Raw genomic sequence first — 23,869 nt, 5'->3', positions numbered from 1 at the left:
CTCTCTTGTTACTTGCCTGATCGTTTATTCAGGCTGCAGAGAATTTGCATGCCATTGTCCAGGTCTCCAAGCAGTTGGCATTAGCAACGACATTTCACAGGTAGGAGTGTTAGATTGGCATCCTGAGGGGTTTGAAGTGGGCCCATTCTCAATGCAGTGGTAATTATTCCACAGGCCTAATCATTAGAGAGCTGTTTTAATCAGACTTCCATCAGTGGCTAATAGAACGTGATTAATTACATCTCCTGGAGCATGATCCTCAAGGGCCACTACATCAGGATTACATGCCTGACGAAGACGGACACTTTGGTTAGGCATTGTCCAAGTCATTCTACGAAATAAGAACATCCAGTAGTCGCACTTAATCTGGGAACAGGATGTTTAACAGGAGGCTCACACCCTATTTTATAATGGCTGGTAACACAGAGCATTCAGAAAACAAGACAATGACTTGTATACTTTTTGTTTTCCTCACATTCTAAATTCCCATTCATTTGTGTCTTGTTATGTTTGTTTAGGGGCTGTTTCCACTTGGTAATGGAATTTTACACAACAGTAATGAAGGGCATATGAGGAAGGCATTCGGCGGGGCAGAGCGGGGAGGTGCTGCTGACACCTCCACTTTCCCACGTTAACCTGCACTCACCTGCCTTCTGACAGCTCGGGCAGGCGGAGGAAACGAGCAGTGTAATTCTAAACCCAGACTTGCTGAGCTTGTTTTTTTTTTTTTTTAAATAGTTTTTGTGGTGTGTGTGTGTGTGTGTGTGTTTGTGTGTGTGCGTGTGTGTGTGTGTGTGTGTGTGTGTGTTTGTGTGCATCCGTACTGTATGTAAGTGTGTGCTGTATACATTTTCAAGACAAACTATATTATACATTTGAGCAACACAAAGTAGAGAAGTTTTGTAGGCTATTGGGTGTTGGGCGTGCTTTTGTCTTTACAAATGAATTAAAGTGTGTCAGTCTGCCTGAGGTTAATTAAGTTCTTATTTCAAACAAACCTAGCATTACACTTTCATTAAAAGGAAGCACGGTATGCTAAATGTGACTATGATATATTATATCAAGCTCATTACAAAACTACAGTGCATCCAAATAAATGTATTGGATTGGATTAGATGGATCAGATTTCACTTCAGTGTCACAGCGCAAGCACTGAGATAACTTGGAAAGATAAAATTAACAATGAACTGTAATGACGTACATCAGATTTCAACTACTCAGCAACTGACAGTGTAACTGCTCAACAGCTTTGTGACACAGATATTTAGACAACTAGTCTAAAACCTTTTGTAGGTATAAATTTGCATCTGTTACACAGCTGTCATACACACAAACATGCAGTCAAACTGCCCTGTGTGCTTGTTCATACAGGTGCGTGTTGGGCATGCAGGTACAACAGTGTTTTTGTTTTATATTTGGGACGGCATCATATTACTGTAATCCTGTTTCCGTAGCATACACAGAGATTAAAGCACACGTTCAGCCCAGCTGCGAGGTATCCATGATGAAAATACTTCTTTGAACGAGCATCACGGGTGTGCAAAAGCGCAAGGGCAGTTGCACTTGAGAAATTGCTATTCGCACCCCCCATGCTCGTCTCACTCAGTCTCTCTCCTCCACCTCTCCCTCCCTTCTTAGCTTCGTAAATGTGCTCTCTCTCTTTCTGTTCCTCTCTCCGTCTCTCTACTTCTCTCTCAGATGCTCTGTTGACAAAGTCAAGGCTGCTCTGTGGTGATCCGTGATTTATTCCTTATTTTCATATCAACGCTGCCTCATGATCTGAGACGAGTGGTAGTTGGATGGAGAGAGAGAGAGAGAGAGAGAGAGAAAGAGAGAAAGAGGACACATGCATTTATACACACTGGTGGACACACTCACTCACTCAGTCAGTGCCTGGTGCGAGTGACAAGAGTTGGCTGCTGCTGGATCAGTGATGTGTCACCATCAGTGTCATCGGTCCATACTGTGACCCAAACAACTTCTGCTCTGCAACAAGAACAACAATTTGCTTCTTCCTGTGCCATCTCTACTCATGGGTACTGTTGCTGCTGAGGTCAGTCTGACGCTTTGGGCAGGACTGCAGTAAATACCTCTCTAACTCCAAGGAGCACTGGGAAGAGGAAGTGTCCAGAGAGAGAAAAAGTCGAGATCAATATTTCAGTGTGAAGCTTCAGAAACTACTTCTGCCTGTTTACCAGTGCTGGGATTACAGTCTGTGGAGCTATTGCTTTCAAAGGGATCATTCCAATCCCTCAGGAGGAAGAGGGGTGTCTGCTGTGAGCGTGTGACCCCTCTGGGGCTCAGTGTTTTGGCCTGGGGCAAAATCTGCAGGGAAGGCAGAGGGAGGACGTGCTATTGTTTCGGATCTCTCCATACAGCTGTGTGAGTTATGACTGTGAAGTGTGCTACAACGCTCCCCGCGGCCCTTGAATCTCTGCCGTAGCTCCAATGCAAGCTTCAGAGGCTGGCATGGCCAGTGGGCGGATGCCCCTGCTGCTGCTGATGGTTTTGGCGGAGATCCTGAGTGGAGTCGGTGCACCAGGGGACGGCTCTGGGAAGTACAAGGGAAGCTGGAGGTGGAAAGGTGACAGGAGCCGTGAGTAACTCCTCCTTCCCTTGCTACGATTACTTGCTCTCCTCTGTCTTTGATTTCTTTTCTTCTCTTTCTCTTGTATTTTTTTTCAGCTTGTGAAAAGTCCAGCAGGGTCAAATGTCTTTGTTTAACTTTTCACTCTCATTCCCTGGACTTGTGAAGTCAGATCCAGGAAGCACTAAACATTGTGGGCCACTTTGATTACTCTGGTTGCTGTTGGAGTCTTGGCTCATTTTTCTGTGGCTGGCACCTGAATATGATAATGAAATAAATCTTCTATATGAGTCTAGAGACTTTGGCATGTGTTGCCAGCTTTAAGAGGTATCAATATGTATGTGACTGTGAAAGTGCCTCTCTGCCATTGGATTTGCTGTGTGTTGCAATTCATAGGTTATTAGCACGGTCGCTGTGCTCATCTTTCTCTCAGCGTCCCTCTCATATTCTTGTATGAACATCTCTCTGAGTCTCATTTGTAGTCATTAATTGATCAGTGTTGAGTTGTAAAAAGCTACTCAGAGTGATGAGCCCCCCCCTATTTCCTCAGAGTAAAGGCTGAGTGTAGCTTTGAGTGTGTTCATTATATATGCTGACACATGAGTGCATGGATGTTGGGAGGAGAGAGGATTTTGTGAACAGAGAGCTGTGGTTGATTCAGGACATTGCTGCTGTCCCCGGGCTTTTGGCTGCTGGCTAATGGGATTGTTTGGCATGCCGCTACTGCTTGACACTGAGTGATGAAGTGGGAAGCCTGTCCTTTTGTGTCCGTCCCTCTGTGGAGGTTAAAGGGAGATCGCTATCTTGATACTGTTCCAAGATTAAATGACTGGAGTGGGATGGAGGAGCCACTAAGTCAAACCAGAGCAGGTCATCTGCTTTCCCAAGGAGGCAAAGCTGGTCTCAGGATGGTACAAAAAGTGATATATTTTGCAGGTTTAGACAGCAATGACACCAGAAGCCTTGAGTTTGGTGCTATTTTTGGCGACTTGAGGTACTTGAGCTACTTGTCAGTTGCTAATTCTGTGTCGTGCAGCAGCCCAGTAGTTTATTCTCGGTTCACTTTGGCTGTTTTGAACCAACTACAGCTCAAAGACGTGTTTCAGTGAGCAGTGAATTAGAATTTCAGCTGCACTCTTTGCTGCGGAAGCAAAACCATGAATTCGGAAATCTCTTTAATAAATAAAGCTGTTTTCATATATGAAAATATTTGGATTTCCATTTGATTCTCAGCATGAAGTGATTTGACATTAGTCCATCACAGCTGTTGCTCAGAAAACAAGAAGTTCTGCCAAAAAAAAAAACAAAAAACAGACAAACAAAAAAAACCTAGTTTCAATTTAACATGTATACTTTAACCATTTTTTATAATATAGAATGTACAAAACATCTGTACATGGAACAAATATTAAGCAACTATTAATCAATATCAAGCTCTCACCCAAAAGTCAAACAAGCTACAGCATGCTGCTGTCAAGTTTGTTTACATTTAAGTGGTTTGTGGTGTTGGCTTCTTTACATTATTGGACAATCATGTATGTTGAGTGAGCTATTGTTTTCTTTGAGATGTACCATTGGATATACATCACTGGGTAACATTGATAGTGAAGAAAACTGTAATTTCCCAGCAGATTTACAGATGTTTACCAGAAATGGACATCTAAGTCACATTGAATCTAAAAACTTCTGTTTATATTCAGTTTATCTGAATTATTACTCAAATTACTTTGCCTCAAATTGACACTGACGGGATGCCTGATTCGGCAACTTGATGTTTCTGTTAATAAATGTGAGCTGTGGGTATTGAGGAATGGGTGCTTACACGAAAAATTGGTTTGTTATATAAATCAGTTCTAGGATTGCTTTATATGTGATTAAATGTCACAAGTGAGACCAGCACTCGGCCACTTTCATTTTGTTAAAGTAGCTCTCAGATGAAAAAAGGGTGGCGACCCCTAAAGTGAAGTAAAACTTTGATTTGCAGCTGTTGATAAAATACAGGAGAGACTAGGACAGCGAGTTCTCTGCTTTGATCTACTCACACGAAACCACAGACATAATATAGTTCTTAACACAAAAGCTGCTCTGTATTCTCCTACAAATTAAAGTCATTGATAACACCTGGAAGTTATAAATTTACGGTTGGGTCTGGAGTACGACGTCTATGCCATCCTGTACTTGAACCAACAGCTTTCTGTGACCCATGAAGACAGACTCACACCCCGTTAGCATTCACAGACACACAGACGTCCGATATCACGCTCAATCCAGGAACAAATTTCATTTATAGTTTGATGACAAAAAGCTGTCATGCTTATCAGTGCTGATGAAACTGTACCTACAAAGTTGTTTTACTCTTTTCTTCTGCAGCTTTATGGCCTACATTTATGTTGCTAAGGAGCTAGCTATAGTATGGTTTGCCGATTCAAAATGTTTTTACACTTCATCCAAGCCAGTGTTGATGATTGGTGAAATCACCATCACATTCCTCCTGTGGCAGTGTCATATTAATCTTTTCTAATCTTGTCACCTTATCCAGCATATTGACAGGAAAAAAAACAACCCTAAACTGTAAGAACCACTAAATTGTGAAATGTAACCTATGAAAATGTGCATGGGCTTATCTCTCACTTTCTTCTATTGGATAATGGATGCAGCATGCTGCAGTCTACACACAAATGTTCCATTTGGCAGCCTACAAGGAATATAGTGATATGCATGAGGGCAGCTTGCTGATTTAAGTGATAATGTCACCAGCTTTTATTTGCTACCTGAGACTAAATCTCCTTATACTTTGCAAGGCAGCACACTTCTCTCTGGCTGAGCACAATGGCCACTTTTATAGTACATACAGACACATTATCTCTGTGTATCAGCGACTCTCTCTCTGATATACTGGCCAGCACATTAACCCAGAATAGAGCCAACAACTAAAATGGGATTAGTGCAGGTGTGTAAGCATGTATGTATGATAAAAATAAAAAAATCTATCATGTTTTTCTCTTTGTGGCAACCAGGTGTCTCAAGCACACAGATGTATTCCCCTGTTCACTCCTTCTCTTAAAGGGACAGTGTTTCAGACTGACTGTCAAAGTCATTCCACAAACAAACTGGGAACAGCATGTGACAAAGGTCTGTGCCCTGATTTTTCATCCTCTCCTGCTTGGATTCAAATGATTTGCTGGACAACCCAGAAGGACTTCTCGGGAGTGGGTTATTTGCGTTGCTCCAAGCTGATGTGCTGACCCTGTTTCAATATGACATCATCATCCATAATTTATACAGTATATTAGCAGTATTCATGCATAAAAATGAGCTCTGGTCCAACGTGTTCTGTCAAGTCCCCAGAGCAGACCACCAACCTTGTGCTGTTTGTTGAGGTTTTGGTTCCCCTTCCTGTCATAACCTCATCATTGTGATGGATGAGGAAGATTATAGGATTTACTGCTGATTTATTCTGCTCTGGGTGTTAATACAAGCCACAACTATATGATTGACTATCTCTCAGAAGTCAGTACAAATTACAAGGAATGTATTTGTTTGAGATGTAGCAGAGATTTTCCAGGATGCTATTTCAAATTTGGATGTTCACTTTTGCAAGAAAAGTAAATGAAACTACTGTGGACAGAGGCAGACTGCTGTAGTGCCACACTGTCTTGTACTACATCTGGGATTTGTGTGACAAAAATGGTACCGCCTGCGATATTGTCTTGACAGATTATCTCGTGGTGTGGAGTTGAATGTATGCTGCCTACAGTAGTTTCATTTTTTATTTATTTTTTTGTCCTGATCAGGTTTCTTTTGCCTGACTATGTGAGACCTTGTCATGACCATCAGATCCAGTGAGGCTCATGTCCCTGTTAGTACCAGTTTGAGCTGAAGGTGGCATAAATTCTTTTCCATTCGGAGTCTCATACGCAGGGACATGAATCTGCGTCTCCAGTAGATGGCAACAGTCACAACCGAGCCTTAAATTGAATGAATGAGTGCTAATGAGCTGTGGACTGAATCCTGTGGTTTGGGTCAGAGGCCAGATGGACTCCAGACAGTCTTAACCAGAAACACAGTCATCAGACACACTGCCCTAAACCAGCAGACCCTCACGGGGATTACACGTCACGCTGTGTGCAAGGAATAAATATTGATCCCATGATCATTAGGACCAAATGTTTCTTTTTTTTCCCCACACATTACTTTTCCAAGTATAACCTTTTAACATCTCAAAACTTAGAAATTCTAAAGACTCATTAAAAACGAAATCATTATTCAGAATAATTCTCTAATTACCTATTAGAGGTGTTGAGGTGGCACCAAGTCCCAGATTCTTCTTGGCTTTTTCCCCCCCTTTGAACATCATGTACTTTTCTGGGATTCAAACAATTTTAATTGGGTTGCAATGTGAAACCCAATTAACAAACATCACGTACAAGGTCATTAACAATGCTGTTAAAGGTCAGTTGGTTGCGTGATGAAACAGGAATGGGTAGAAGATGGGGACATAATAAGAGTGAGCCTCAGTGTCAGTAATATCTGGATATTCATCTCACTGTGGTGCATAAAATGTATGTCTTTCTTAGTATGTGTGAACAATAAACTTGGAATATTGGGGTTTCATTTTCACAGATGATGCATCAGCTAAACATTTTTTGTGGCTACTTTTAGCTGACTTTGCAGTCCTGCAAAGAAAGTCAGCATATTTTATTTTTATGGATGTTGTGCAAGAAGATGCAGCACTTGGTATCTTGTTGCATTTACATTCCAATGAGGTTTTTTCCTCAGGTTTTTTTTTTTCTACTTGCATGGTGTGAATTACGAGAAGAATTGTGACTTTTCAGCAGAGAGAAGTGAAAAAACAGGTGGACATTGCGATCAGACATGGTTAATAAATATGTAGCTCTGACAGGCGTGGGCCAGAGTGAAAGCACAAGGGGTCTGGGATTGTGAGGATATGCAGGGTCAAGGGTCATTATGTCGTGAAGCAAATCGTTAAGGTTAAAAATCAAATGGTGCCACTCCTTGATGTTTTATTCCTCCTCTTCACGCCACTTACACTTCAATATTTTCACAGGCAAATGTTTGCGCATACAAATAACTCGGTCCCACATCTGGATCTGAAACATATAAAATGCGAAGAAAGAACACATGCTTCTACTTTGGATTTGTGTTTAATCCTGACATCTGTTCATTTAAAGGACACTAAACAACTCCAGGCATTTCTGTCAGGTTTGATGCCGTGATACTATCACATTTGTAGGACAGCATGAGACCATTTACCAACAGTAATAAAAAGGCGATACCAGAGATAGGTTTCTGCCTTTGATATGTTTTTACTTTATTTGACAAGATATGTATTTGGCTGCTACTCGAAGATAGAAAATGGTTAATGGTCTACATAATGACTCCCACACTGGTTTGGTGGACTGTCATCACTTAAGTGTGGTGCATGCAAACATGCTACAATAAGTTGTTCTTCCCGTTTTAATATAGAGAGCCTTTATTTTGAAGTTGAAACAAGTTTGGGTATTTTGATCAGCACAATGTAATGATGAGGTTTTCTTAGCTGTTTGCTTCCTGCCATCGTATAAAAGAAGTACTTCAACACTTTCTACAGTTGGCAGCATATTTGTGAAAATATTCACATTTGACAGAATGAGTTCAGTTTATAATGTCTGTCAGCGATTTCTGTGTCATTTTGGCTTGTGAGACATGAGCCCAGCTTGGTTTCCTGAAATACATTCTGTTGGGCACTCAGACATAAATGCGCACATATAGGCAGGCGGTCTGTCTGGCTGACAGCAGCAAAGTCTATCGTCAGACCACAGCAAAGACGGGGAAAGCTGTTGACTAGCCCAGATGAAAATCTGCTGGAGCCTCTGTTTTCCCTTCACTTCACTGATGAGGTGGTAATTATAGGAGAGGTCTCTCACCTCCTGAGAGCGAAGCATCTTTATGCCCAAGGCACTTTCTGTCTCTTTCAGACACATTTTGGTCACAGTTTTGACCAGAGGCATCATGGTTAGGAGCTCCACAAGTGAAGGATTATGAGCAACACATGCTGAAATGGCTGCTGGCAGCTGCTCTGTAACTAGAGTTTTGACTTGTTTGATCAAACTGTGGACTGTTTTTTTCATTAGATAGGACAGTCTGGATGGCAGGAAATGGGGCAGATGCTGTACAAGACAAATAACTCGCACCAAGGACCCAAACAAGCAACACTCAAAATGCAACGACCCCTTGGCTATCGGATCACTCACTTTTCCGTTGTTTTTAGCAAAAAACAAACAATTTTTCTCCCGCCTGCTGTAAATCAGCTTAAATACTACCCTGCCTCTGTTGACTGCATGACTGCTGCTGTGGCATATCCACATCAGCATAAGCGTAATCCAGCTGTGTCAGTGGTTGGTCGTCCATCGTGTGCACATCAGCATCCCTCTGTCGCTGACACAGCGTTTGCACACATCATTTCCTCACAACAATCCCCGGCTCTGTCTACCAGCACCAACGCAGCCATGATGGAAATATGCACCTCACAGAACGCTGGTTGACTGTGTGCTTGTGTTTTGCCTCTGCGAAGAGATATTTGAACCATCTGTTTCCACAACACAGACAGAGAAGAGCTTTTCTTTGGGATTGCAGTCAACCTCCGTTGGCACCGCTGAGGGGGGATGCACAATCAAACTCTGAGTGTAGGTTACATTCCTAATGCTAAATAAAGCTCCCCTCTCACCATATGTAGCACTCACAAATGCAGACCACAGAAAATTATAGGATTTTAACCTCCAGCAGGTCCATGTTAAAGTCTTGGCTTCAACATTTTTAAACTTGCTGGAGATGGCTGGTAAAAAAGAGAGACGGTTTTACTTGCTATAACACCATCACTGTCATTGCAGCAATGTATTGCTGACTTTTATGAGTGAATAGAGGAGCAAAAGGGAATCACCCCCAACTTAAGAGTCAGTGAGAGGCCAGCTCTTGCAGACTACACTAATCAGCGCTAATGAAGACTGACAGAGGAGCCTCGCATCATAAAGCCTGAAATGAACCCTTCTAATTAATTTGCTAATTGGGAATGTGGAATGAGACAAGGCTGATGTTATTAAACTGAGCTGTGTCTTTGTCTCTTCATTTTGAAAAGGACAGAAGAGGATTAAAAATCGAATGGTGATTGTTGGAAGTGCTCATTTCTTTGTCACTGCAGTTTTGTTTGTGTTCATTATTGCGCTCTTTTACAATGTTTCAAACTGACCTACACAATGTTCAGAATTCAGCCCTGTAGCAGGACACCAGGCACATGAAAGCACGACAGATGTCTGACATCATAGCACCCCTCCACTGCCGTCCTGCGTCCCCCTCCAACACACGAATGTAAAAAAAAAAAAAAAAATTGCAGATGTCTTGTGTGATTTAAAATCACACAATTTACTGCAACATGGCACAAACAATTCCATTAGGCCCTTAAATGTGCGTGACCTCTTTTCACATCGGCATCATTCAAGGACAGAGGGACTTGGCTCTTTGGAATAATAAAAAAAAAAAAAAAAAAAAAAAAAAAGCATTATAGTTTAATGCAAACAGATGGTAAAGCCATACCCCGCATTGTTCAGCATGTCATAACTGCAATCCAGAATAGTCACCTGCTGCCACTAAATCTGGCTGATTTTTGTATGGTGAAGGTGTGACAGAGGGAGGAGCAATATGAAGCCTCAACAGGAGGTGTGGAGTCTTTGCACATTGTCTTTTGTTGCATTTCTGGCCCTTTCTGAATTTACGATCTGCTTCTCACAGCCTCTGGCCCTTGAATGCCTCAGCACTCCCACGTTTCATGTGACACCACCGCTCTGTAGCAAAGAAACCATCATGTCTGAGAGGCCTGTTGCTGGGTTTATTTGACTTCAGCTGCTCTTGGACATTGTTAATGTCGTATCATTTCTTTGGGTTATAGCAGCGGTTATTTCTATCTTTGAAGAGTTGCTTTCTAATTAAAAGGAAATTTAGAATTTTCCCATGAAGATGATTGAGACGGTAGTACTAACTGGTATCCATTTCTGTATATTCACTAGTAAATGAGATCCTTTGCTGTTTAATTATATTACACTGATGACTGTGGGAATGAAATGTAAATACATTTAATAATATGTATAGCAACATATTTTTTGAGCATTAACTGATAAACAGGACGTCCATAAAGTCTCTCTAAAACTTAAAAGATTTATTACAAAAGCAAATGAACAGACAAATATGTGGAAATTACTCCAAAATAAAGAGTAGATATTGAAGTTTGTTGCCTCAGTTAACACACCTCTACATGGGCACCATTACTCAATTTCTTGCCATGTTCACTGTAGCATCGCCTCATCAGTGGTTGCCATGGCATCAGTGATGTTTTGCTTTAGGTCAGTGATATTCTGTATCTTTGTTGGAGGCACAATAATTTTAACATAACTCCACAGGAAGAAGTCCAGGGGAATGATATCTGGTGAACGAGGTGGCCAGGGAATTAGGGTTAGGGCATCTACCAGTACCTATTACCTGAAATACACAAATGCAATGTGATTAAAAGGTACATACAACAAATCTGATTAAGATAGCTCATCAATTGCCTTTGTAATGATTTTTTTTAATTGTAAAGAGACTTTATGGACACCCTGTATATCATTCTGACTGAAGAGTCAGAACAAATAAAACATCCGGAATTGTTTTATATTAAAATACAAACAACAGCTATATAATCTGAAAAACATTTGGCAAGTGGAAACAAGCTGCAATTTAATGAGATGTCACAGGCTACCATATTCCATCAGCAGCCATAAACTCTTCAACATTCATAACTTCTTTTTTTTTTTTCTAAAATCCTCTACTGTAGATGTTTTTAGCAAAATATGCTTGACGGCTTTACAAATCTTTCTGTGACCTCTGTGGGGAAATATTAACCTGTCAGATTTATAAAGCTTGTTGCTTCCACATTATAAATCTTAATCCAGCTCTCATCTTCAAGAATTTTGACTCAAACTTGCCTTAGGTAACTATATTTCTCTTATCCTCTTTTTATTGAGCAACCAAATGAATTTCAGCTCCGTACATTTCAACACATCACCTGTTTTTTGACAAAGCTATCTTCGCAACGCCAAAGGCAATCTTTAAAACAACAGACAGGACGGTGAATGAGTCCAATCTCAGATGGCTCACTGAGAACTTCTCTTACATTCCTCACCGGTGAGTCATCAAAAATCTGAAACACTAATCCCTCGGTTTTCTTTACCGAAAATGCCATCACGTATTGTGTGCACTCGATAAGTGTCTGACTAACCTATCTGGTCACACAGTCCAGAATCAAAGCCATGCCACAGGCTTACTTTCATCCATGTTCCCATGCTGTAAGCTAATGTAATTCAGAACAACAAAGGAAGAGCCATGTTAGACTGCAGATCTGGACCGTCTTGTCGGTTGCCTTGTTGTCTCATCTGCTACTTTGCACATCCTTGGACCTGCTATCCTTGGATGCTGGCGTGGCTTAGCCCTCTGCTGCCGAAGCTGCCAGTATTGATCTGGCTGTCTCCTGAGATTGTTAGCTTTCTTCTCAGGCTGAAAAACTGGCCGCATGCCTCCACTGTTCTCGCCACACGTCTTCTCTGGGCCTCATTTCCATCTCCTCTAATCAGAACTAAACATATTGAGAGCATAAGTTGGTTTATCTGCGCTCTGTCATTGGACTGTGAATAGTTAGTGTGTGCTCCAGTAAATTAGCATACACATGTTCTTCCTCGACAAGCAGCAATCCATGATGGAAAGAGTATGTGTGTGCGTGTATAGACAGAGAGAGAGAGAGAGCCTGGGAAAGGGAGATAGCGCCTGCTTGTTTGTTCAATTTGCTCGACTTCAGATCAGATGCTGACTGAACTGTGACACAGGCAAACACAGAAAAATGAGCAGAATCACTACCTTGAAGTCATTACTAATCTGCTGTGTGCAAAATATATTGTCTCCGTGTTTCTAAAGCCACAGAAGAGCTGTGGTGCATTTGTGTATTACTTTTGAGGATCTGAGCAGTAGTTTCAGGCCAGGCTCCTGCACCGAGAGTGGCTATTAGTGAAGAGATATACATGAACTGCGGAGGAACCTTGTCAGTATCAATCAGCTGTCGTTTTCGTAGCAACAGTTCACGACTTTGAATGGAAGTGTCACTCATTCCACTGTTTTGATCCAGCATGAAATACCTCAACAATTACAAGATTGACTACCCTGAAATGAGGTATAGGCACTCATGTTTTCCAGATGATATATTGTAATGACGCTCTCCTGACTTTTCCTCCAGCGTCCCTACAAGGCCGACGTATGTGGTCCAGCATGAAAATCCCTCAAAACCCACTGGATGTGTGGCCAAGAAAATTGAACACGGGTGTTCATGGGTCTTCATTCATTGGCTTGATGGTCCAACTGAATGTGCCAGCTGTTTAGTTCCAATTAGCAATATGCTAGCATGCTAACGTGTAAAGTATGTCAAGTAAAGATTATACCAACCAAGCATGAAGACATTGCCACTATTTTGAGCATGTTACAACGGTGAAATGTATGCTGCATGGCAATTGCAAAAGCATTGGTATCAGTCACTAAGATGGTATGTATAAAGCTAAATTTACTCTGTGCCATTAGCTTCCCCAGTAACAGATTTTGCCTGATCTACTTTTAAGTTATAGAATTTGCACAAATTGTGAATTTTGCACGTTAATATATTTTAAATAAACACATGGACACCACCTCTGTCTTAAAACACAGAGAGAGAGAGAGAGAGTTGTTGAAGAGAATATGCCAAAAAATATTTGGATAGGTATATTCTTCAACAGAAACTCCAGTGACTTTTTTTTTTTTTTTTTTTTTTTTTTTTTTTTAAATCCATAGTGTGATGCAAAAATTGCACGTCAGTGGAGCTCAGCAAACAAAGTAATAAAGACAAGAAGAGACAGAAGCACTGCCAAACTGAGATATATTTATGTTTGCTCATTTGTTTTGACCATAACACAGCTTGATAGAAGAAGGAGATTAATAGGTGCTCTCGGGGTGAACTAAAAGCCGGGTGCCATCAAAGAGTGGGAAGGTTGTGCATCACTGTTGGATTGTTTTTTTCCCCTCTCTGGCTCTCTAATTAAAAACTTGCAGAATTGCCCTTGGCTCACGGTGATGGCACAAACAGCCTGAAGGCATTTACCAGGCGATGAGAACCCAGGTGAACTGGGGATGATAAACGACTATCAACTCTTTGCTCATTTACATAACGTGCTCATGTTGAGCAGAATTTGCATCTTAACTGGGATAGCTACGTCTTTGAGTCTGAAGTCAAATGGTTATGGTCAAAAAACAGTTACCACCACTGTGGAACATGTCTCATTTAACAACTATAGAGAAATTGTCCCTGTGCCTGGAAAGGCTGACTTTGTCTGCTTCAGAAAACCTTGCTGGGAGGGACAACAGATTAGAGGCTTGGATTTTGGTCTGTAGGCCTGGGAAAGAGCTGCTGCCATTAAGATATTGATGGAATTTTCAAACATTATACAAAAAACATATGTGAAATCAGTTTGAGGGCTCTTTCCTTTCCCTTTGAATTTGTGTGTGTTTGTGTTGAGAGCACATGTGCCTGATTATGCAAACCATGGAGCAGGGAAAGGTACCATCACTCCAGTTTGTCATTAATGTGCCACAGCCTTGAAATGAGGTCTGAATTATCTGCTCTACTGCCCCTGAACTCATTTGCCATCCAGTTACTCACATAAATTACTTTTTTTTTCCTTGTGTTTTTTATCTTTTGCCCTTCTTGTATTTGCCGTACTGAAGACAATGGTGAATATTTTCACCGTAGAAGAAATTAACTAAGAGAAAATATCAGAGAACAAGCATTAACGGACATTACGCCATCAAATCTCACATACCTGCACAAAAATCAGATGACTTTTGAGGGGAATGCAGGTTACAGTATTATGAGAAGCAGCCTTTACTGTGAAATGTCATACAGGGCCATTAGTCCACCAGCAGTGTTGGTGTGGACGCCGACAAGCTGCTTATGAGTCATGATCATGAGCTGCAAATGCCAAAACAGAGTGATACATTACAGACATTCAGACGATGTTCACCTTGGCTTAGAGGACTTTAAGTCCTTGAAATATATAATTTTTTTTCACCTAAGAGACATATCTCCCTCTCTGTCTTTCCACTCCCTTTCATTCGGTCTGTCTCTCTCAGAGAAAGTATTCCATTGCCATAGAGATGGACGTCTGGGCTTTTGGCAGCTCAGAGGGTGCTTGTTTCAGCTCCACTGGGATGTCAGTGTAAGGTGAGACTCCTCACAGGTTTTGAATGCATTTGACATTAAGGTTGTTGGCAAAGATGAATAACAAAGTTTTAAATAAACATAATAATATAGATGTTTCATAATCCAACAGTATGGTAACAAGATATCTGTGCAAAGTGTTTCATAAAAGGCCTTGCTTCAATTTAATATGCTCACAGGGATCAAACTGCCCCCACAGTAGCAAGTCGCTGTGAGGCTGCACAGCACTGAGCTGTTGCAAAGTTCAGTTGAGTGACCATGCAATATTTAGCACCCTTCAAGCCAACGAAGGCTTTTTGTCCTGGATCTCTCTCTCTGTTTTTCTTTTTTCAGTCATGCCCTCCAAGCAAATCTTTCCTTCTTGACATTTGCATTTTTGTTTAAACACAATCATGCCTTCAGAGAGTTGGAGAACAAACACTTTTCAGCATTGAGGCTTGATGTACAGGTCTTTGCTTTGGGTTTTGTAACCAACTAAGCAGTGTTTGGGACAAAATACAATGCATACAGCTGCAGGAACTGAGAACAGCAAACCGGTTGTGTAACCCCAGCCAGTTGCAAACTGGCAAGTCTGATTAGAGCAGTTAACTGCCGTTGCACTGTTTCCTCTGACTGAAGCAATGAGCAGTGAGACTGACTGTTAAGGACATTAGATGATTGCGTGGAAGATGCCTGTAAAATACATTAATGCTAACGTTTTTGTTAAAATGCTATTTTCACTGTTGTTGAGCCACAGGAACTAATATAGTCCTCACTACTGACTGTTATTTTGTCATTGTCACAATTACGGCAATCATCTTAAATATACGTTGAAGGCATTATTGCAATGTGTAAAGTTAAACTGGCATTTGGACACAGAGATGTTATCTTGGCACCACGGCGGCATAGTGGTTAGCACTGTTGCCCCACAATAAGAAGGTTGCAGGTTTGCTTTCCTGGCCTGGGCCCTTTCTGTGTGGAGTTTGCATGTCCTCCCCGTGCCTGCGTGGCACAGGGTTGGTACAGGTATTCCAGTTTTCTCCCACTGTCCAAAGACATCATGTTTTGGTTAACTGTGAGTGGTTGTCGGTCTCTGTCTGTCTCTGTGTGTTGGCCCTGTGATGGACTGCTGACCTGTGGAGGGTGACCCCGCCCTCACTCAGTGTGAGCTACGATTGGCTCCAGCACCCCTCAGACCCGGAAATGGAAAAGCTGTTGAAGATGAATGAAGGAATGAATGGAAATTGTGTCTATAATCTTCCAATGTTCATGCCATACTTACTTTTATTGCATGCTGATAAGCAAGTCTTTATGATTTAGCAGTTTAATTAATTCTATATCAATCCTTTCGTGGATCAGTGGTCATTATAATGCAGACATGCAGACACAGATGTAATTAAGACTATCTATTGCTGCGGTATGAGTACGGTTTGACAGTTTGACCTGCAATATACAGAGTGGTCTGTCTAAGTCTGAGACCATTTCCCACATATATTTAAATATATTTCAGCACTTATTTTGAAACATCCCATTTCGTTGCATGTGCGTGTCTGTGTAAGTGGGATTTGCTCTACGTTCTCACAGTATCTGCAGCATGACTGACTGAGCGATTTAGGTTTTTAATATAGTGAGAAGAGTATTTTCTTGCCTCTAAGGAATAGTTGGAATTTGTAGGAAATACACTATGCATGATAACATTCTTACAACTAGACATTAAAATATGAAGCTACAGACTGTTAGCTTGCTTTAGCATGGCGAAACTAGCCTGGGTCTATTCAGTGCTAACTACCTGCTGACAGCAAAATCAGCTAGCAGCACATCTAAGGCGACTTTGAAGGTATCCATATAAGTGTAAAAAATAACCTGTTGTCGTTTAATGTTGAACAGAAGTTGTGTGTTTGACGATTTATTGGCAATTAGCCATAAGTTCCTGGGGTCATCATCAGCATCGCTGTGTTCACGAATTTAGGAGTGAGGCTCAACAATTTCACATATAAATTTGCGAGCAGCTTTCTGATCCAACTCTTGTCAAAACAGTAAATAAATATATTCCATGAATTGGCAAACTATTCCTTTAAATGTGGACCCCATGCCTACGCATGTTAGATGGAGATTCACAATCTCCTAATTCACACAGCTTGTTATTAATTTCAAAAGTTGAATCTCAAGAGCTTTGTGGCTAAATGTCATGTTATTTTTTTGAGAGCATTATTTTAGGGGAAAAAAAAAATCTACTCCACTTTGACTTTTTACTTTTTCTCTCGAACAGTGTGTGCTCACTGCATATGTATGTATTATCTCAAGGCCTGATTAAGACTCCATTAGTCATGCAGAAAACAAAGAAAATGTAATCAAAATGGAAATGAGTGTAATTGTGCTGTGGAAACAGACGGAGCAGACAGACTTCTGCTGAAAGACTTTTTTTTTTTTTTTAAGGCCTTCTTTTGTACTTTTTGTCTGGCTTTGTCTGTATTTAATAAAGTTGAGGAGTACTGAACCCACTCCTGAAATGATGAAGATACCACTAAGATGGTATTTGATTTTAAGTCACAGGAACCTCATTTGTTGCTCGGAACAAGACATTTCATTGGTTTTGCCCCACAATTAGCATTTTTGTTCCTATTTTTACTGTCATCAGATTAAAAGTAAACAGATGTTAGAGGAGAACATTTTCCAAGAAACCAATTTAATCACTGAAATTACTTGAGGTTACATTACAGAATTCTGTTGCCTTTCTGATCAGGCCATCTGAAGGAACTTGTCCTGCAGCAAGCAATCAGTCACTCCTGTTAACAAGCCCAAGAGTCAGACTCCCCGCACTCATCATTTTAAAGCCATACATCACTAATACGAGCTGCCACAACTGCCGGGTCATTGCTGCCATACATGACAAGATAACAATGAGTCAATAGCTAACATCTTCAGGTTCTTTGTTCATATATAATAAGGGCGCGCAGCATTTGTAAGACTAAACAACCTCGGCTACAAGGGCAATAAGTTAGATATCAGTTTTATTGTCATGTCAGGTTGTGCAGCCACTAAAGCGCTGATGGGTGCACATCAGCCTGTAGCACAAACATCCACTCGTGTCACATCAAGTTAGTTAGACTAGGACTCAGAAGGCATGGCTGTGGAAGAAGAGCAGAGCCAAAACGCCTGTGGGTTGATCCACGAAGAAAAGCCTTTGGCTGAGGAAAAAGGGCATGTTCCCGTGTTTGAGGAGAGCTTATGAGCCAGCACTTCTATTCTGGGGCTCAGGAGGAGGGGGGACAGGTCCTCCCTTTGTATTTTTTGGTAGGCAGTCAGTCATCTGCATCTGTGCCCCAATAATTAGCCAACATGGGAGCTCGGGCCAGGGGCTGTGTTGACGCTAAAAAGGGGTAACACTCGGGTCCAAACTCTCTATGCTGGTGCCCCAAAGGTAGCTGGGTACACTTCTTGCTAATGACCTCTGATTGTGGACCATCCAGCATCTGCATAAAGACAAATAGGCCACGTGGTAGTATATGGACAATAGAAGCATAAACTTTGTTTGAAAGGTTGAATTGAATTGTATGTGACAGCATTATTCATTCAATATATAATAGATTGTAATAATGTGAATGTCAGTTTTGATGAGGGCTCTTATTTATAAAGTCTTTTGCTTACACGCTTTAATTAATAGGATCAATATAGTTTTACTTTTTTGATGAGACTTTCTAACTAGTGAATCAAAGAGCTGTTTGAAAATGCACTATTTATGAGGTTGGGGAAGTAAAGATACGTTTGAACAATAAACATACACTTACAACATGCGCACACATGTATGGGGTTTGCTTTGTTAGTGCTAGCATTGTATGTTTTTTGCCACAAACAGGGCTTCCAATTTTTTAACACGTTTCTATTTTGACACTTATCATTTCACTTATCATTTGACGTATCATTGTTGTCATTGCCAAACTACCATTTTCCAATAAGCAGATGTTGCATTTGTGTTTCATTTGCCTGTTTACAACATATTGAGAGCACCACATACTGTACATGCTGCGGGTGTCACATTTCAAATGTCAGACTGTGCAGCAGACTTTTATTGATGTCTGCATTTCTTCACATCGAGTGTGTATCATCATCCCAGTTCCTTCATGTGCATGTGCCTGAGAAAGCAGCGTGATTATTTCAGTGTGATACAAAAGCCCTGCTCTCCTTGTAGTGCTGTCAGTCACACACTGCTCTTTGGCTAAACAGACTGGCAGAATAAAGTGCCAGATAATAGCTTTGTCCCAGCATGAGTCCCCTCCGCTGTTACATTACCATCAGCACTATGGGAGGAGCAGTGTTAATGTGACCACTAGGTTTTGAATGTCTTTTTGTGCTTTTTATTATTATCAATGTGTCCAAAACTGTTATAAAGTGCCCAGTTTGGGTCATTACTATGTTTTCTAAGTCTGCTTTGATTTATGCTGTCAATTCTCTAATGGTGGGCAGGGCAGATGAAAAGATGGGTTGCCCTTTTCTTCGCACTTCAGTGATCTAAAGTACTCTCCAATGAACAATTCTCTCTGCCCATCTGCAATTTATTAGAAGTGATGCCAGATCTCATTGAGGACACAGATACTTCAGACAGGCTGACGCTCAGTTAGCTAAAGAGGTTGGGTGCACTTTGATTAGGATTCCTCTTACGTCCCCACCCCAAACAGCCTTCCCACATTAACCCCCTGTCAGTGGTCCACAAAGAGAGAAGGCACGGCTCAGTCTGATTTATTTCACACAGAGCCATCATATGGGCGCATTTGGCCAGTCATCTCCCCCATAAGGCGCATACACCCCAGCCCTGTTGGCCTCTCCAATTCTCACCCCCCCCCCCCACTGTCCCGCCCTCACGCCCCCTGTCACACACACACTCAACCTTGTCACACTGAAGAAGACACAGGCACAAAGACGAACCTGAGTCAAAAGGAACTGATTAGCAATTAATGGTGTATCATTGTATTTGCATCAGGACTGTGTGCACGGTGAATGTGTGCATCCAGAGCGGCGTTGTCAATCATGCAGTATGCACCCTGGCCCTCCCACCCTTCTCCTGCCATCCTGCCCATGTGCTCCCTGAGGGGTGCAGCCACTTATGGCTATTGACACCCTCACGCTTGGACTAAAGCTGAACATAGGACAAGAGGACGACCTCCTGCTGAGTCTAGAGAGATACTGAAGACTGGAAGCTGCTCCAGCACATCATTTCAGTGGATCTATACCCAACTGCTGATAAACACGTGTCTGAAATTGTCACCTTATTTGCCCCAGACACACAGACTGAATTTTACACAACTGATGGGATTTTTGATGTTTGGCTGTTGACTGCAATGTGGGTGTTTGAATTCTACAGCCAGAGACTCAGTTTACAAGGATGGAGACTGGCACTTGTTAGTGTCTTTGCTCTCTGCTCGTGGCAAGGTTGCAGAGGGCTCGAGGTTTGGACTGTGGGTGGGGAGAGTGGGCACAATGCTTCTGGATTCTCAGTCCCTGTGGTGTTATTGTTGACAGAGATGGGAGTCCCTCAGCAAGGGGTCAGAGAAGAGGCAACGCCAGCTCCCACCAATGAACACGAGGACGACAACTCTTTGGGCTACACAGGTACTGCTGCTGCTTTCTAATGATGCTGATTTGTTATGTCGCTGTTTGACCTTGACAGTGCCAAGTGAGGTTTATATGTGCAGAATTTTCACGGTTTCTCTCCGCTATCTTTACAAGTGAAGAGTGAGACGAGTGAACAGTGAGATAATCCATCCATCTGGCATGTATAGCATATTGAGATGACGCAGCCTGTTTATTGCTGAGGTGAAATAAAATTAAAGAATGATTTTTGTGCTTTTATTTGTGAAATATTGAGCTGAATGGCATGGGCCGCTGTTATGTGTTGTTATCCAATACAATGAGTCAGTGTATAGTGCGCAACACGTACATGTGAAATTTTAGACCACTGTGCAAAGCTGTAGGCTACTGGCAGGAAGTGGAACATGCTGTCAATCCAGGGCAGATCCAGGGCATCCCAGTTGTGCTCAATGGGTGACCTGTCTGGTGATTATGTAGGCCAGGCAGGAACTGGGATGTTTCAAGCTTTCCAGAGTGTGAGTTATCCTGCAACATGAAGTCAAAGTGGCAGATTGCTGGATCTTGTCACAGTAAATCTGTGCTTGGGTGTATCAATTGTGTTCTACTATTGTCAAAGTTTTTTGTTTGTTTGTTTGTTTGGTTTTTTTTTTATGTTACTCTTTACTCAATCAAAAGGCGTGCAAAATGGAGCCCCCTGTTTAAATTTCTTTCAATTGCATCTTACCCTTCCCTTAAAAAGCCTTTGCAGAGTATAAATAAGCTTGGAGTGCTGGGCACCAGTTTACGTATGTGTTTCCATAATAGATATTTCAACACAATCTCACTGTTGTAAGTCTCTTCACAATCTCCAATTGTGGGAAAGGGACGCACACATCAGTTGATGAAGCAGATACCTTCTCTGAACACAGAGCTCTGTAGGGAAATCACCTGAGGGAACTGATGAGCACACAAAAATAAATCAAGTCTGGAGAGATTTACTGATGACACACGTGTTGGTTGAGTTTGAGCTTCTTAGTGTGTTGTGGCAGGGAAGAGGCCTAACTCTTAAGGTGATTTACTGGACCTCACACAGACCCAGGGAACAGCAGGAAGAGGAAGTCCAAATCAACTGCCTGAATTGTTGTGATGTTTACGACAGTGTTTCGTGGCTTGGCAGCTCAAGAGTTTATTTTTCTTTAAAACACAGACCGTACCTGACAAGCTGACTTGATTATCACCAGCACCACATTGTGTCTTTTATGAATGATGTCAAAACATTTCAAACTTGTATCTTAAAATAAAAATTTTAAATCAGCAATATTTTCCTGGCTCTCAGTCGTAAACAGACTTAATGAGCTTCATCTTAATGAGCGTTTAAAACAGGGAATCCTGTCATATTTGCCTCACTCTATTTAGGTTACTCTTTAGAGTAATAAATCTGACCAGTGGACAGTGCCAGAAGTCCATTTTTAATCTGGCCATTTAATCCTATCTGTGCATGAAAATGCAGGAAAGTGATCTGGGCCAGTCGGTGAATTGGAAATGAGACTAATGTGCTCTAATACCTCAGTCTGCCACTGATTGAATAAAGTGGGCAGCTGCCAAAGACTCCATTTTCAGGGACCGTGACTTTGCTGACGAGGACGTGAGGATAATTTTGACAGTACTGGCCAAGGTGAAAGTGAAGTGGACCTTCAAGTGCTAGAGCGAAGGATTTCTGTTTCTTTCTGTGTTTAATTGTGAGTCTTTACAATGTGACATCAGCCAACTTCACAGAGATTCGTTGATTTAAGTCCCACATTTGCTCTGATCCCACTTTGCATGTGATGCTGTGGAAGAGGAGAGCTATGTGCTGGATATTCTTCCTCCATCTCCAATTGCAGCATCTGAAACACTAATGGGTTAATAAGTTGAGGGAAGAATTTTGGACCAGTTTAAGCAAATGTTCATGAATTCATATCAAACTAAAATCAGCTGGCACAGTAAGCAATGGCATTGAAAGGTCTTACAGTCTCCTAGGACTAATACCGTCTTCTGTGAATTTTATCAGGAACTACATCCTAACCTGAAGTTCGCAATACATTAAAAGTGTTTGTTATTGGTCCCCCAAGACACTGATTCTCAGCCAGCGCTCAATTGTTTCCCGATATCAAAGCGCTTTCTGCAGAATTCATTCATAATGAATGAGGCTGACCTGTGTGAAGGCAGTGGATTAGAGAAGCATGCTAAAACTCGTGCACTTCCACTCTGCTGACTGCTCTATGTAGACCAAGGCATGGAGACAAGTCTTTGGTTCTTCTGCTTTAAAATCAAAGCCAAGCCTAACCTCAGAGGTCGCCTCAGTGCCCATATCCTACCTCTCTGCTGACAGCAACCATTACCTTTCAAACAGATCACAACGGACAGCCTCAGAGCGCTATGCTGTTTGTGAGGTTCGGGAAATAAAGATAAAGGAAGAAAACGAGGGAACTGAAGGTTTTCCAAACTGCCAAAGGGTCCATACTGATATGATACTGTACTGCATTTTATCTTGTCTCAAAGCCATCGTCCTTGAACGTCAAGAACAAACCATTCACTGTACTGGCAAATATACAAACGAGTCATGTATAAGCAAGACATACCTGAGAGCTGTAAAGATGATAAGCTTAAAGTTGCTGAATAATTCTATTGTCTCTCACACTACAGTGCAGTCCCAATCCACATTTCACTGTCACACAGCTGGCGCTCAAGATGATGACAGTATTTATATAACGACCACTTTTTCTAACACTTGCATACACAAAAATAAATTATATTAATGATTCAAATCTGTATCGCTAATTTTGATCTCATCCAGATAAAGTCATTAGTCTCCATAATAATACATTATTCATTCATTCAGCCAATCCCAGCTCACACTAGGCAATGGCAGGGTCACCCTGCACAGGCCACCAGTCCATCACAGGGCCAACGCACAGAGATAGACAGAGACCAACAACTACTCACACTCAGACCTACGGACAATTTACAGTCACCAATCAACCCAAACATGATGTGTTTGGACGGTGAGCGGAAACTCCACACAGAAAGCCCCCAGGCCCGGGAACTGAGCCCGTGACCTGTTTGTAATGGGGCAACAGCGCTAACCACTATGCCGCTGTGTGCCGAACGCCCGCCTTTTTCCCTAATTCTATCAAAGATGTCCATCTGTCTACTCCCTGTAAACAATGACACAGGAAGTTTGTTTCTGAAACATGAACATGCTGATATTTGTCTCAGAGAATACAAACAAAACTCAGCTGAACTTGACCTCCAGCTGCTACAGCAAGAACACCGTCTGGCTTTACTGAGCTGTGAACACAAGGTGTTGTATGAAAGTTCTGTCAGCTGACACTTTTTCAAATGACACACTTTCACTGAAAGATGCATTAGCCTAAAGC

The 23,869-nt window shown here is 41.7% G+C and overlaps 1 protein-coding gene across 9 annotated transcripts in view; it reads left to right on the top strand.

Annotated features, from left to right (window-relative positions):
• Nucleotides 1-1,675: 1,675 nt before the first annotated feature.
• robo1 (roundabout, axon guidance receptor, homolog 1 (Drosophila)) overlaps nucleotides 1,676-23,869 on the top strand; it is a 157,363-nt gene continuing 135,169 nt past the window's right edge. For 2 of the 9 annotated variants that reach the window (XM_029516749.1, XM_029516739.1), the window contains exons 1-2: nucleotides 1,677-2,596; nucleotides 20,403-20,492. In XM_029516749.1, coding sequence (XP_029372609.1) covers nucleotides 2,449-2,596; nucleotides 20,403-20,492 — 238 coding nt within the window. In that variant the 5' untranslated portion in view covers nucleotides 1,677-2,448. Of the gene's footprint in view, nucleotides 2,597-14,892; nucleotides 14,910-20,402; nucleotides 20,493-23,869 lie in introns of those variants that run through there. The other 7 variants (XM_029516740.1, XM_029516741.1, XM_029516747.1 and 4 more) reach the window with 6 other exon arrangements.

Source organism: Echeneis naucrates, chromosome 13, assembly GCF_900963305.1.
Source record: "Echeneis naucrates chromosome 13, fEcheNa1.1, whole genome shotgun sequence".
NCBI classification, from domain to species: domain Eukaryota; kingdom Metazoa; phylum Chordata; class Actinopteri; order Carangiformes; family Echeneidae; genus Echeneis; species Echeneis naucrates.
Note: the sequence above shows the minus strand (reverse complement) of the source record. Positions and strands in the feature narration are given on the sequence as shown.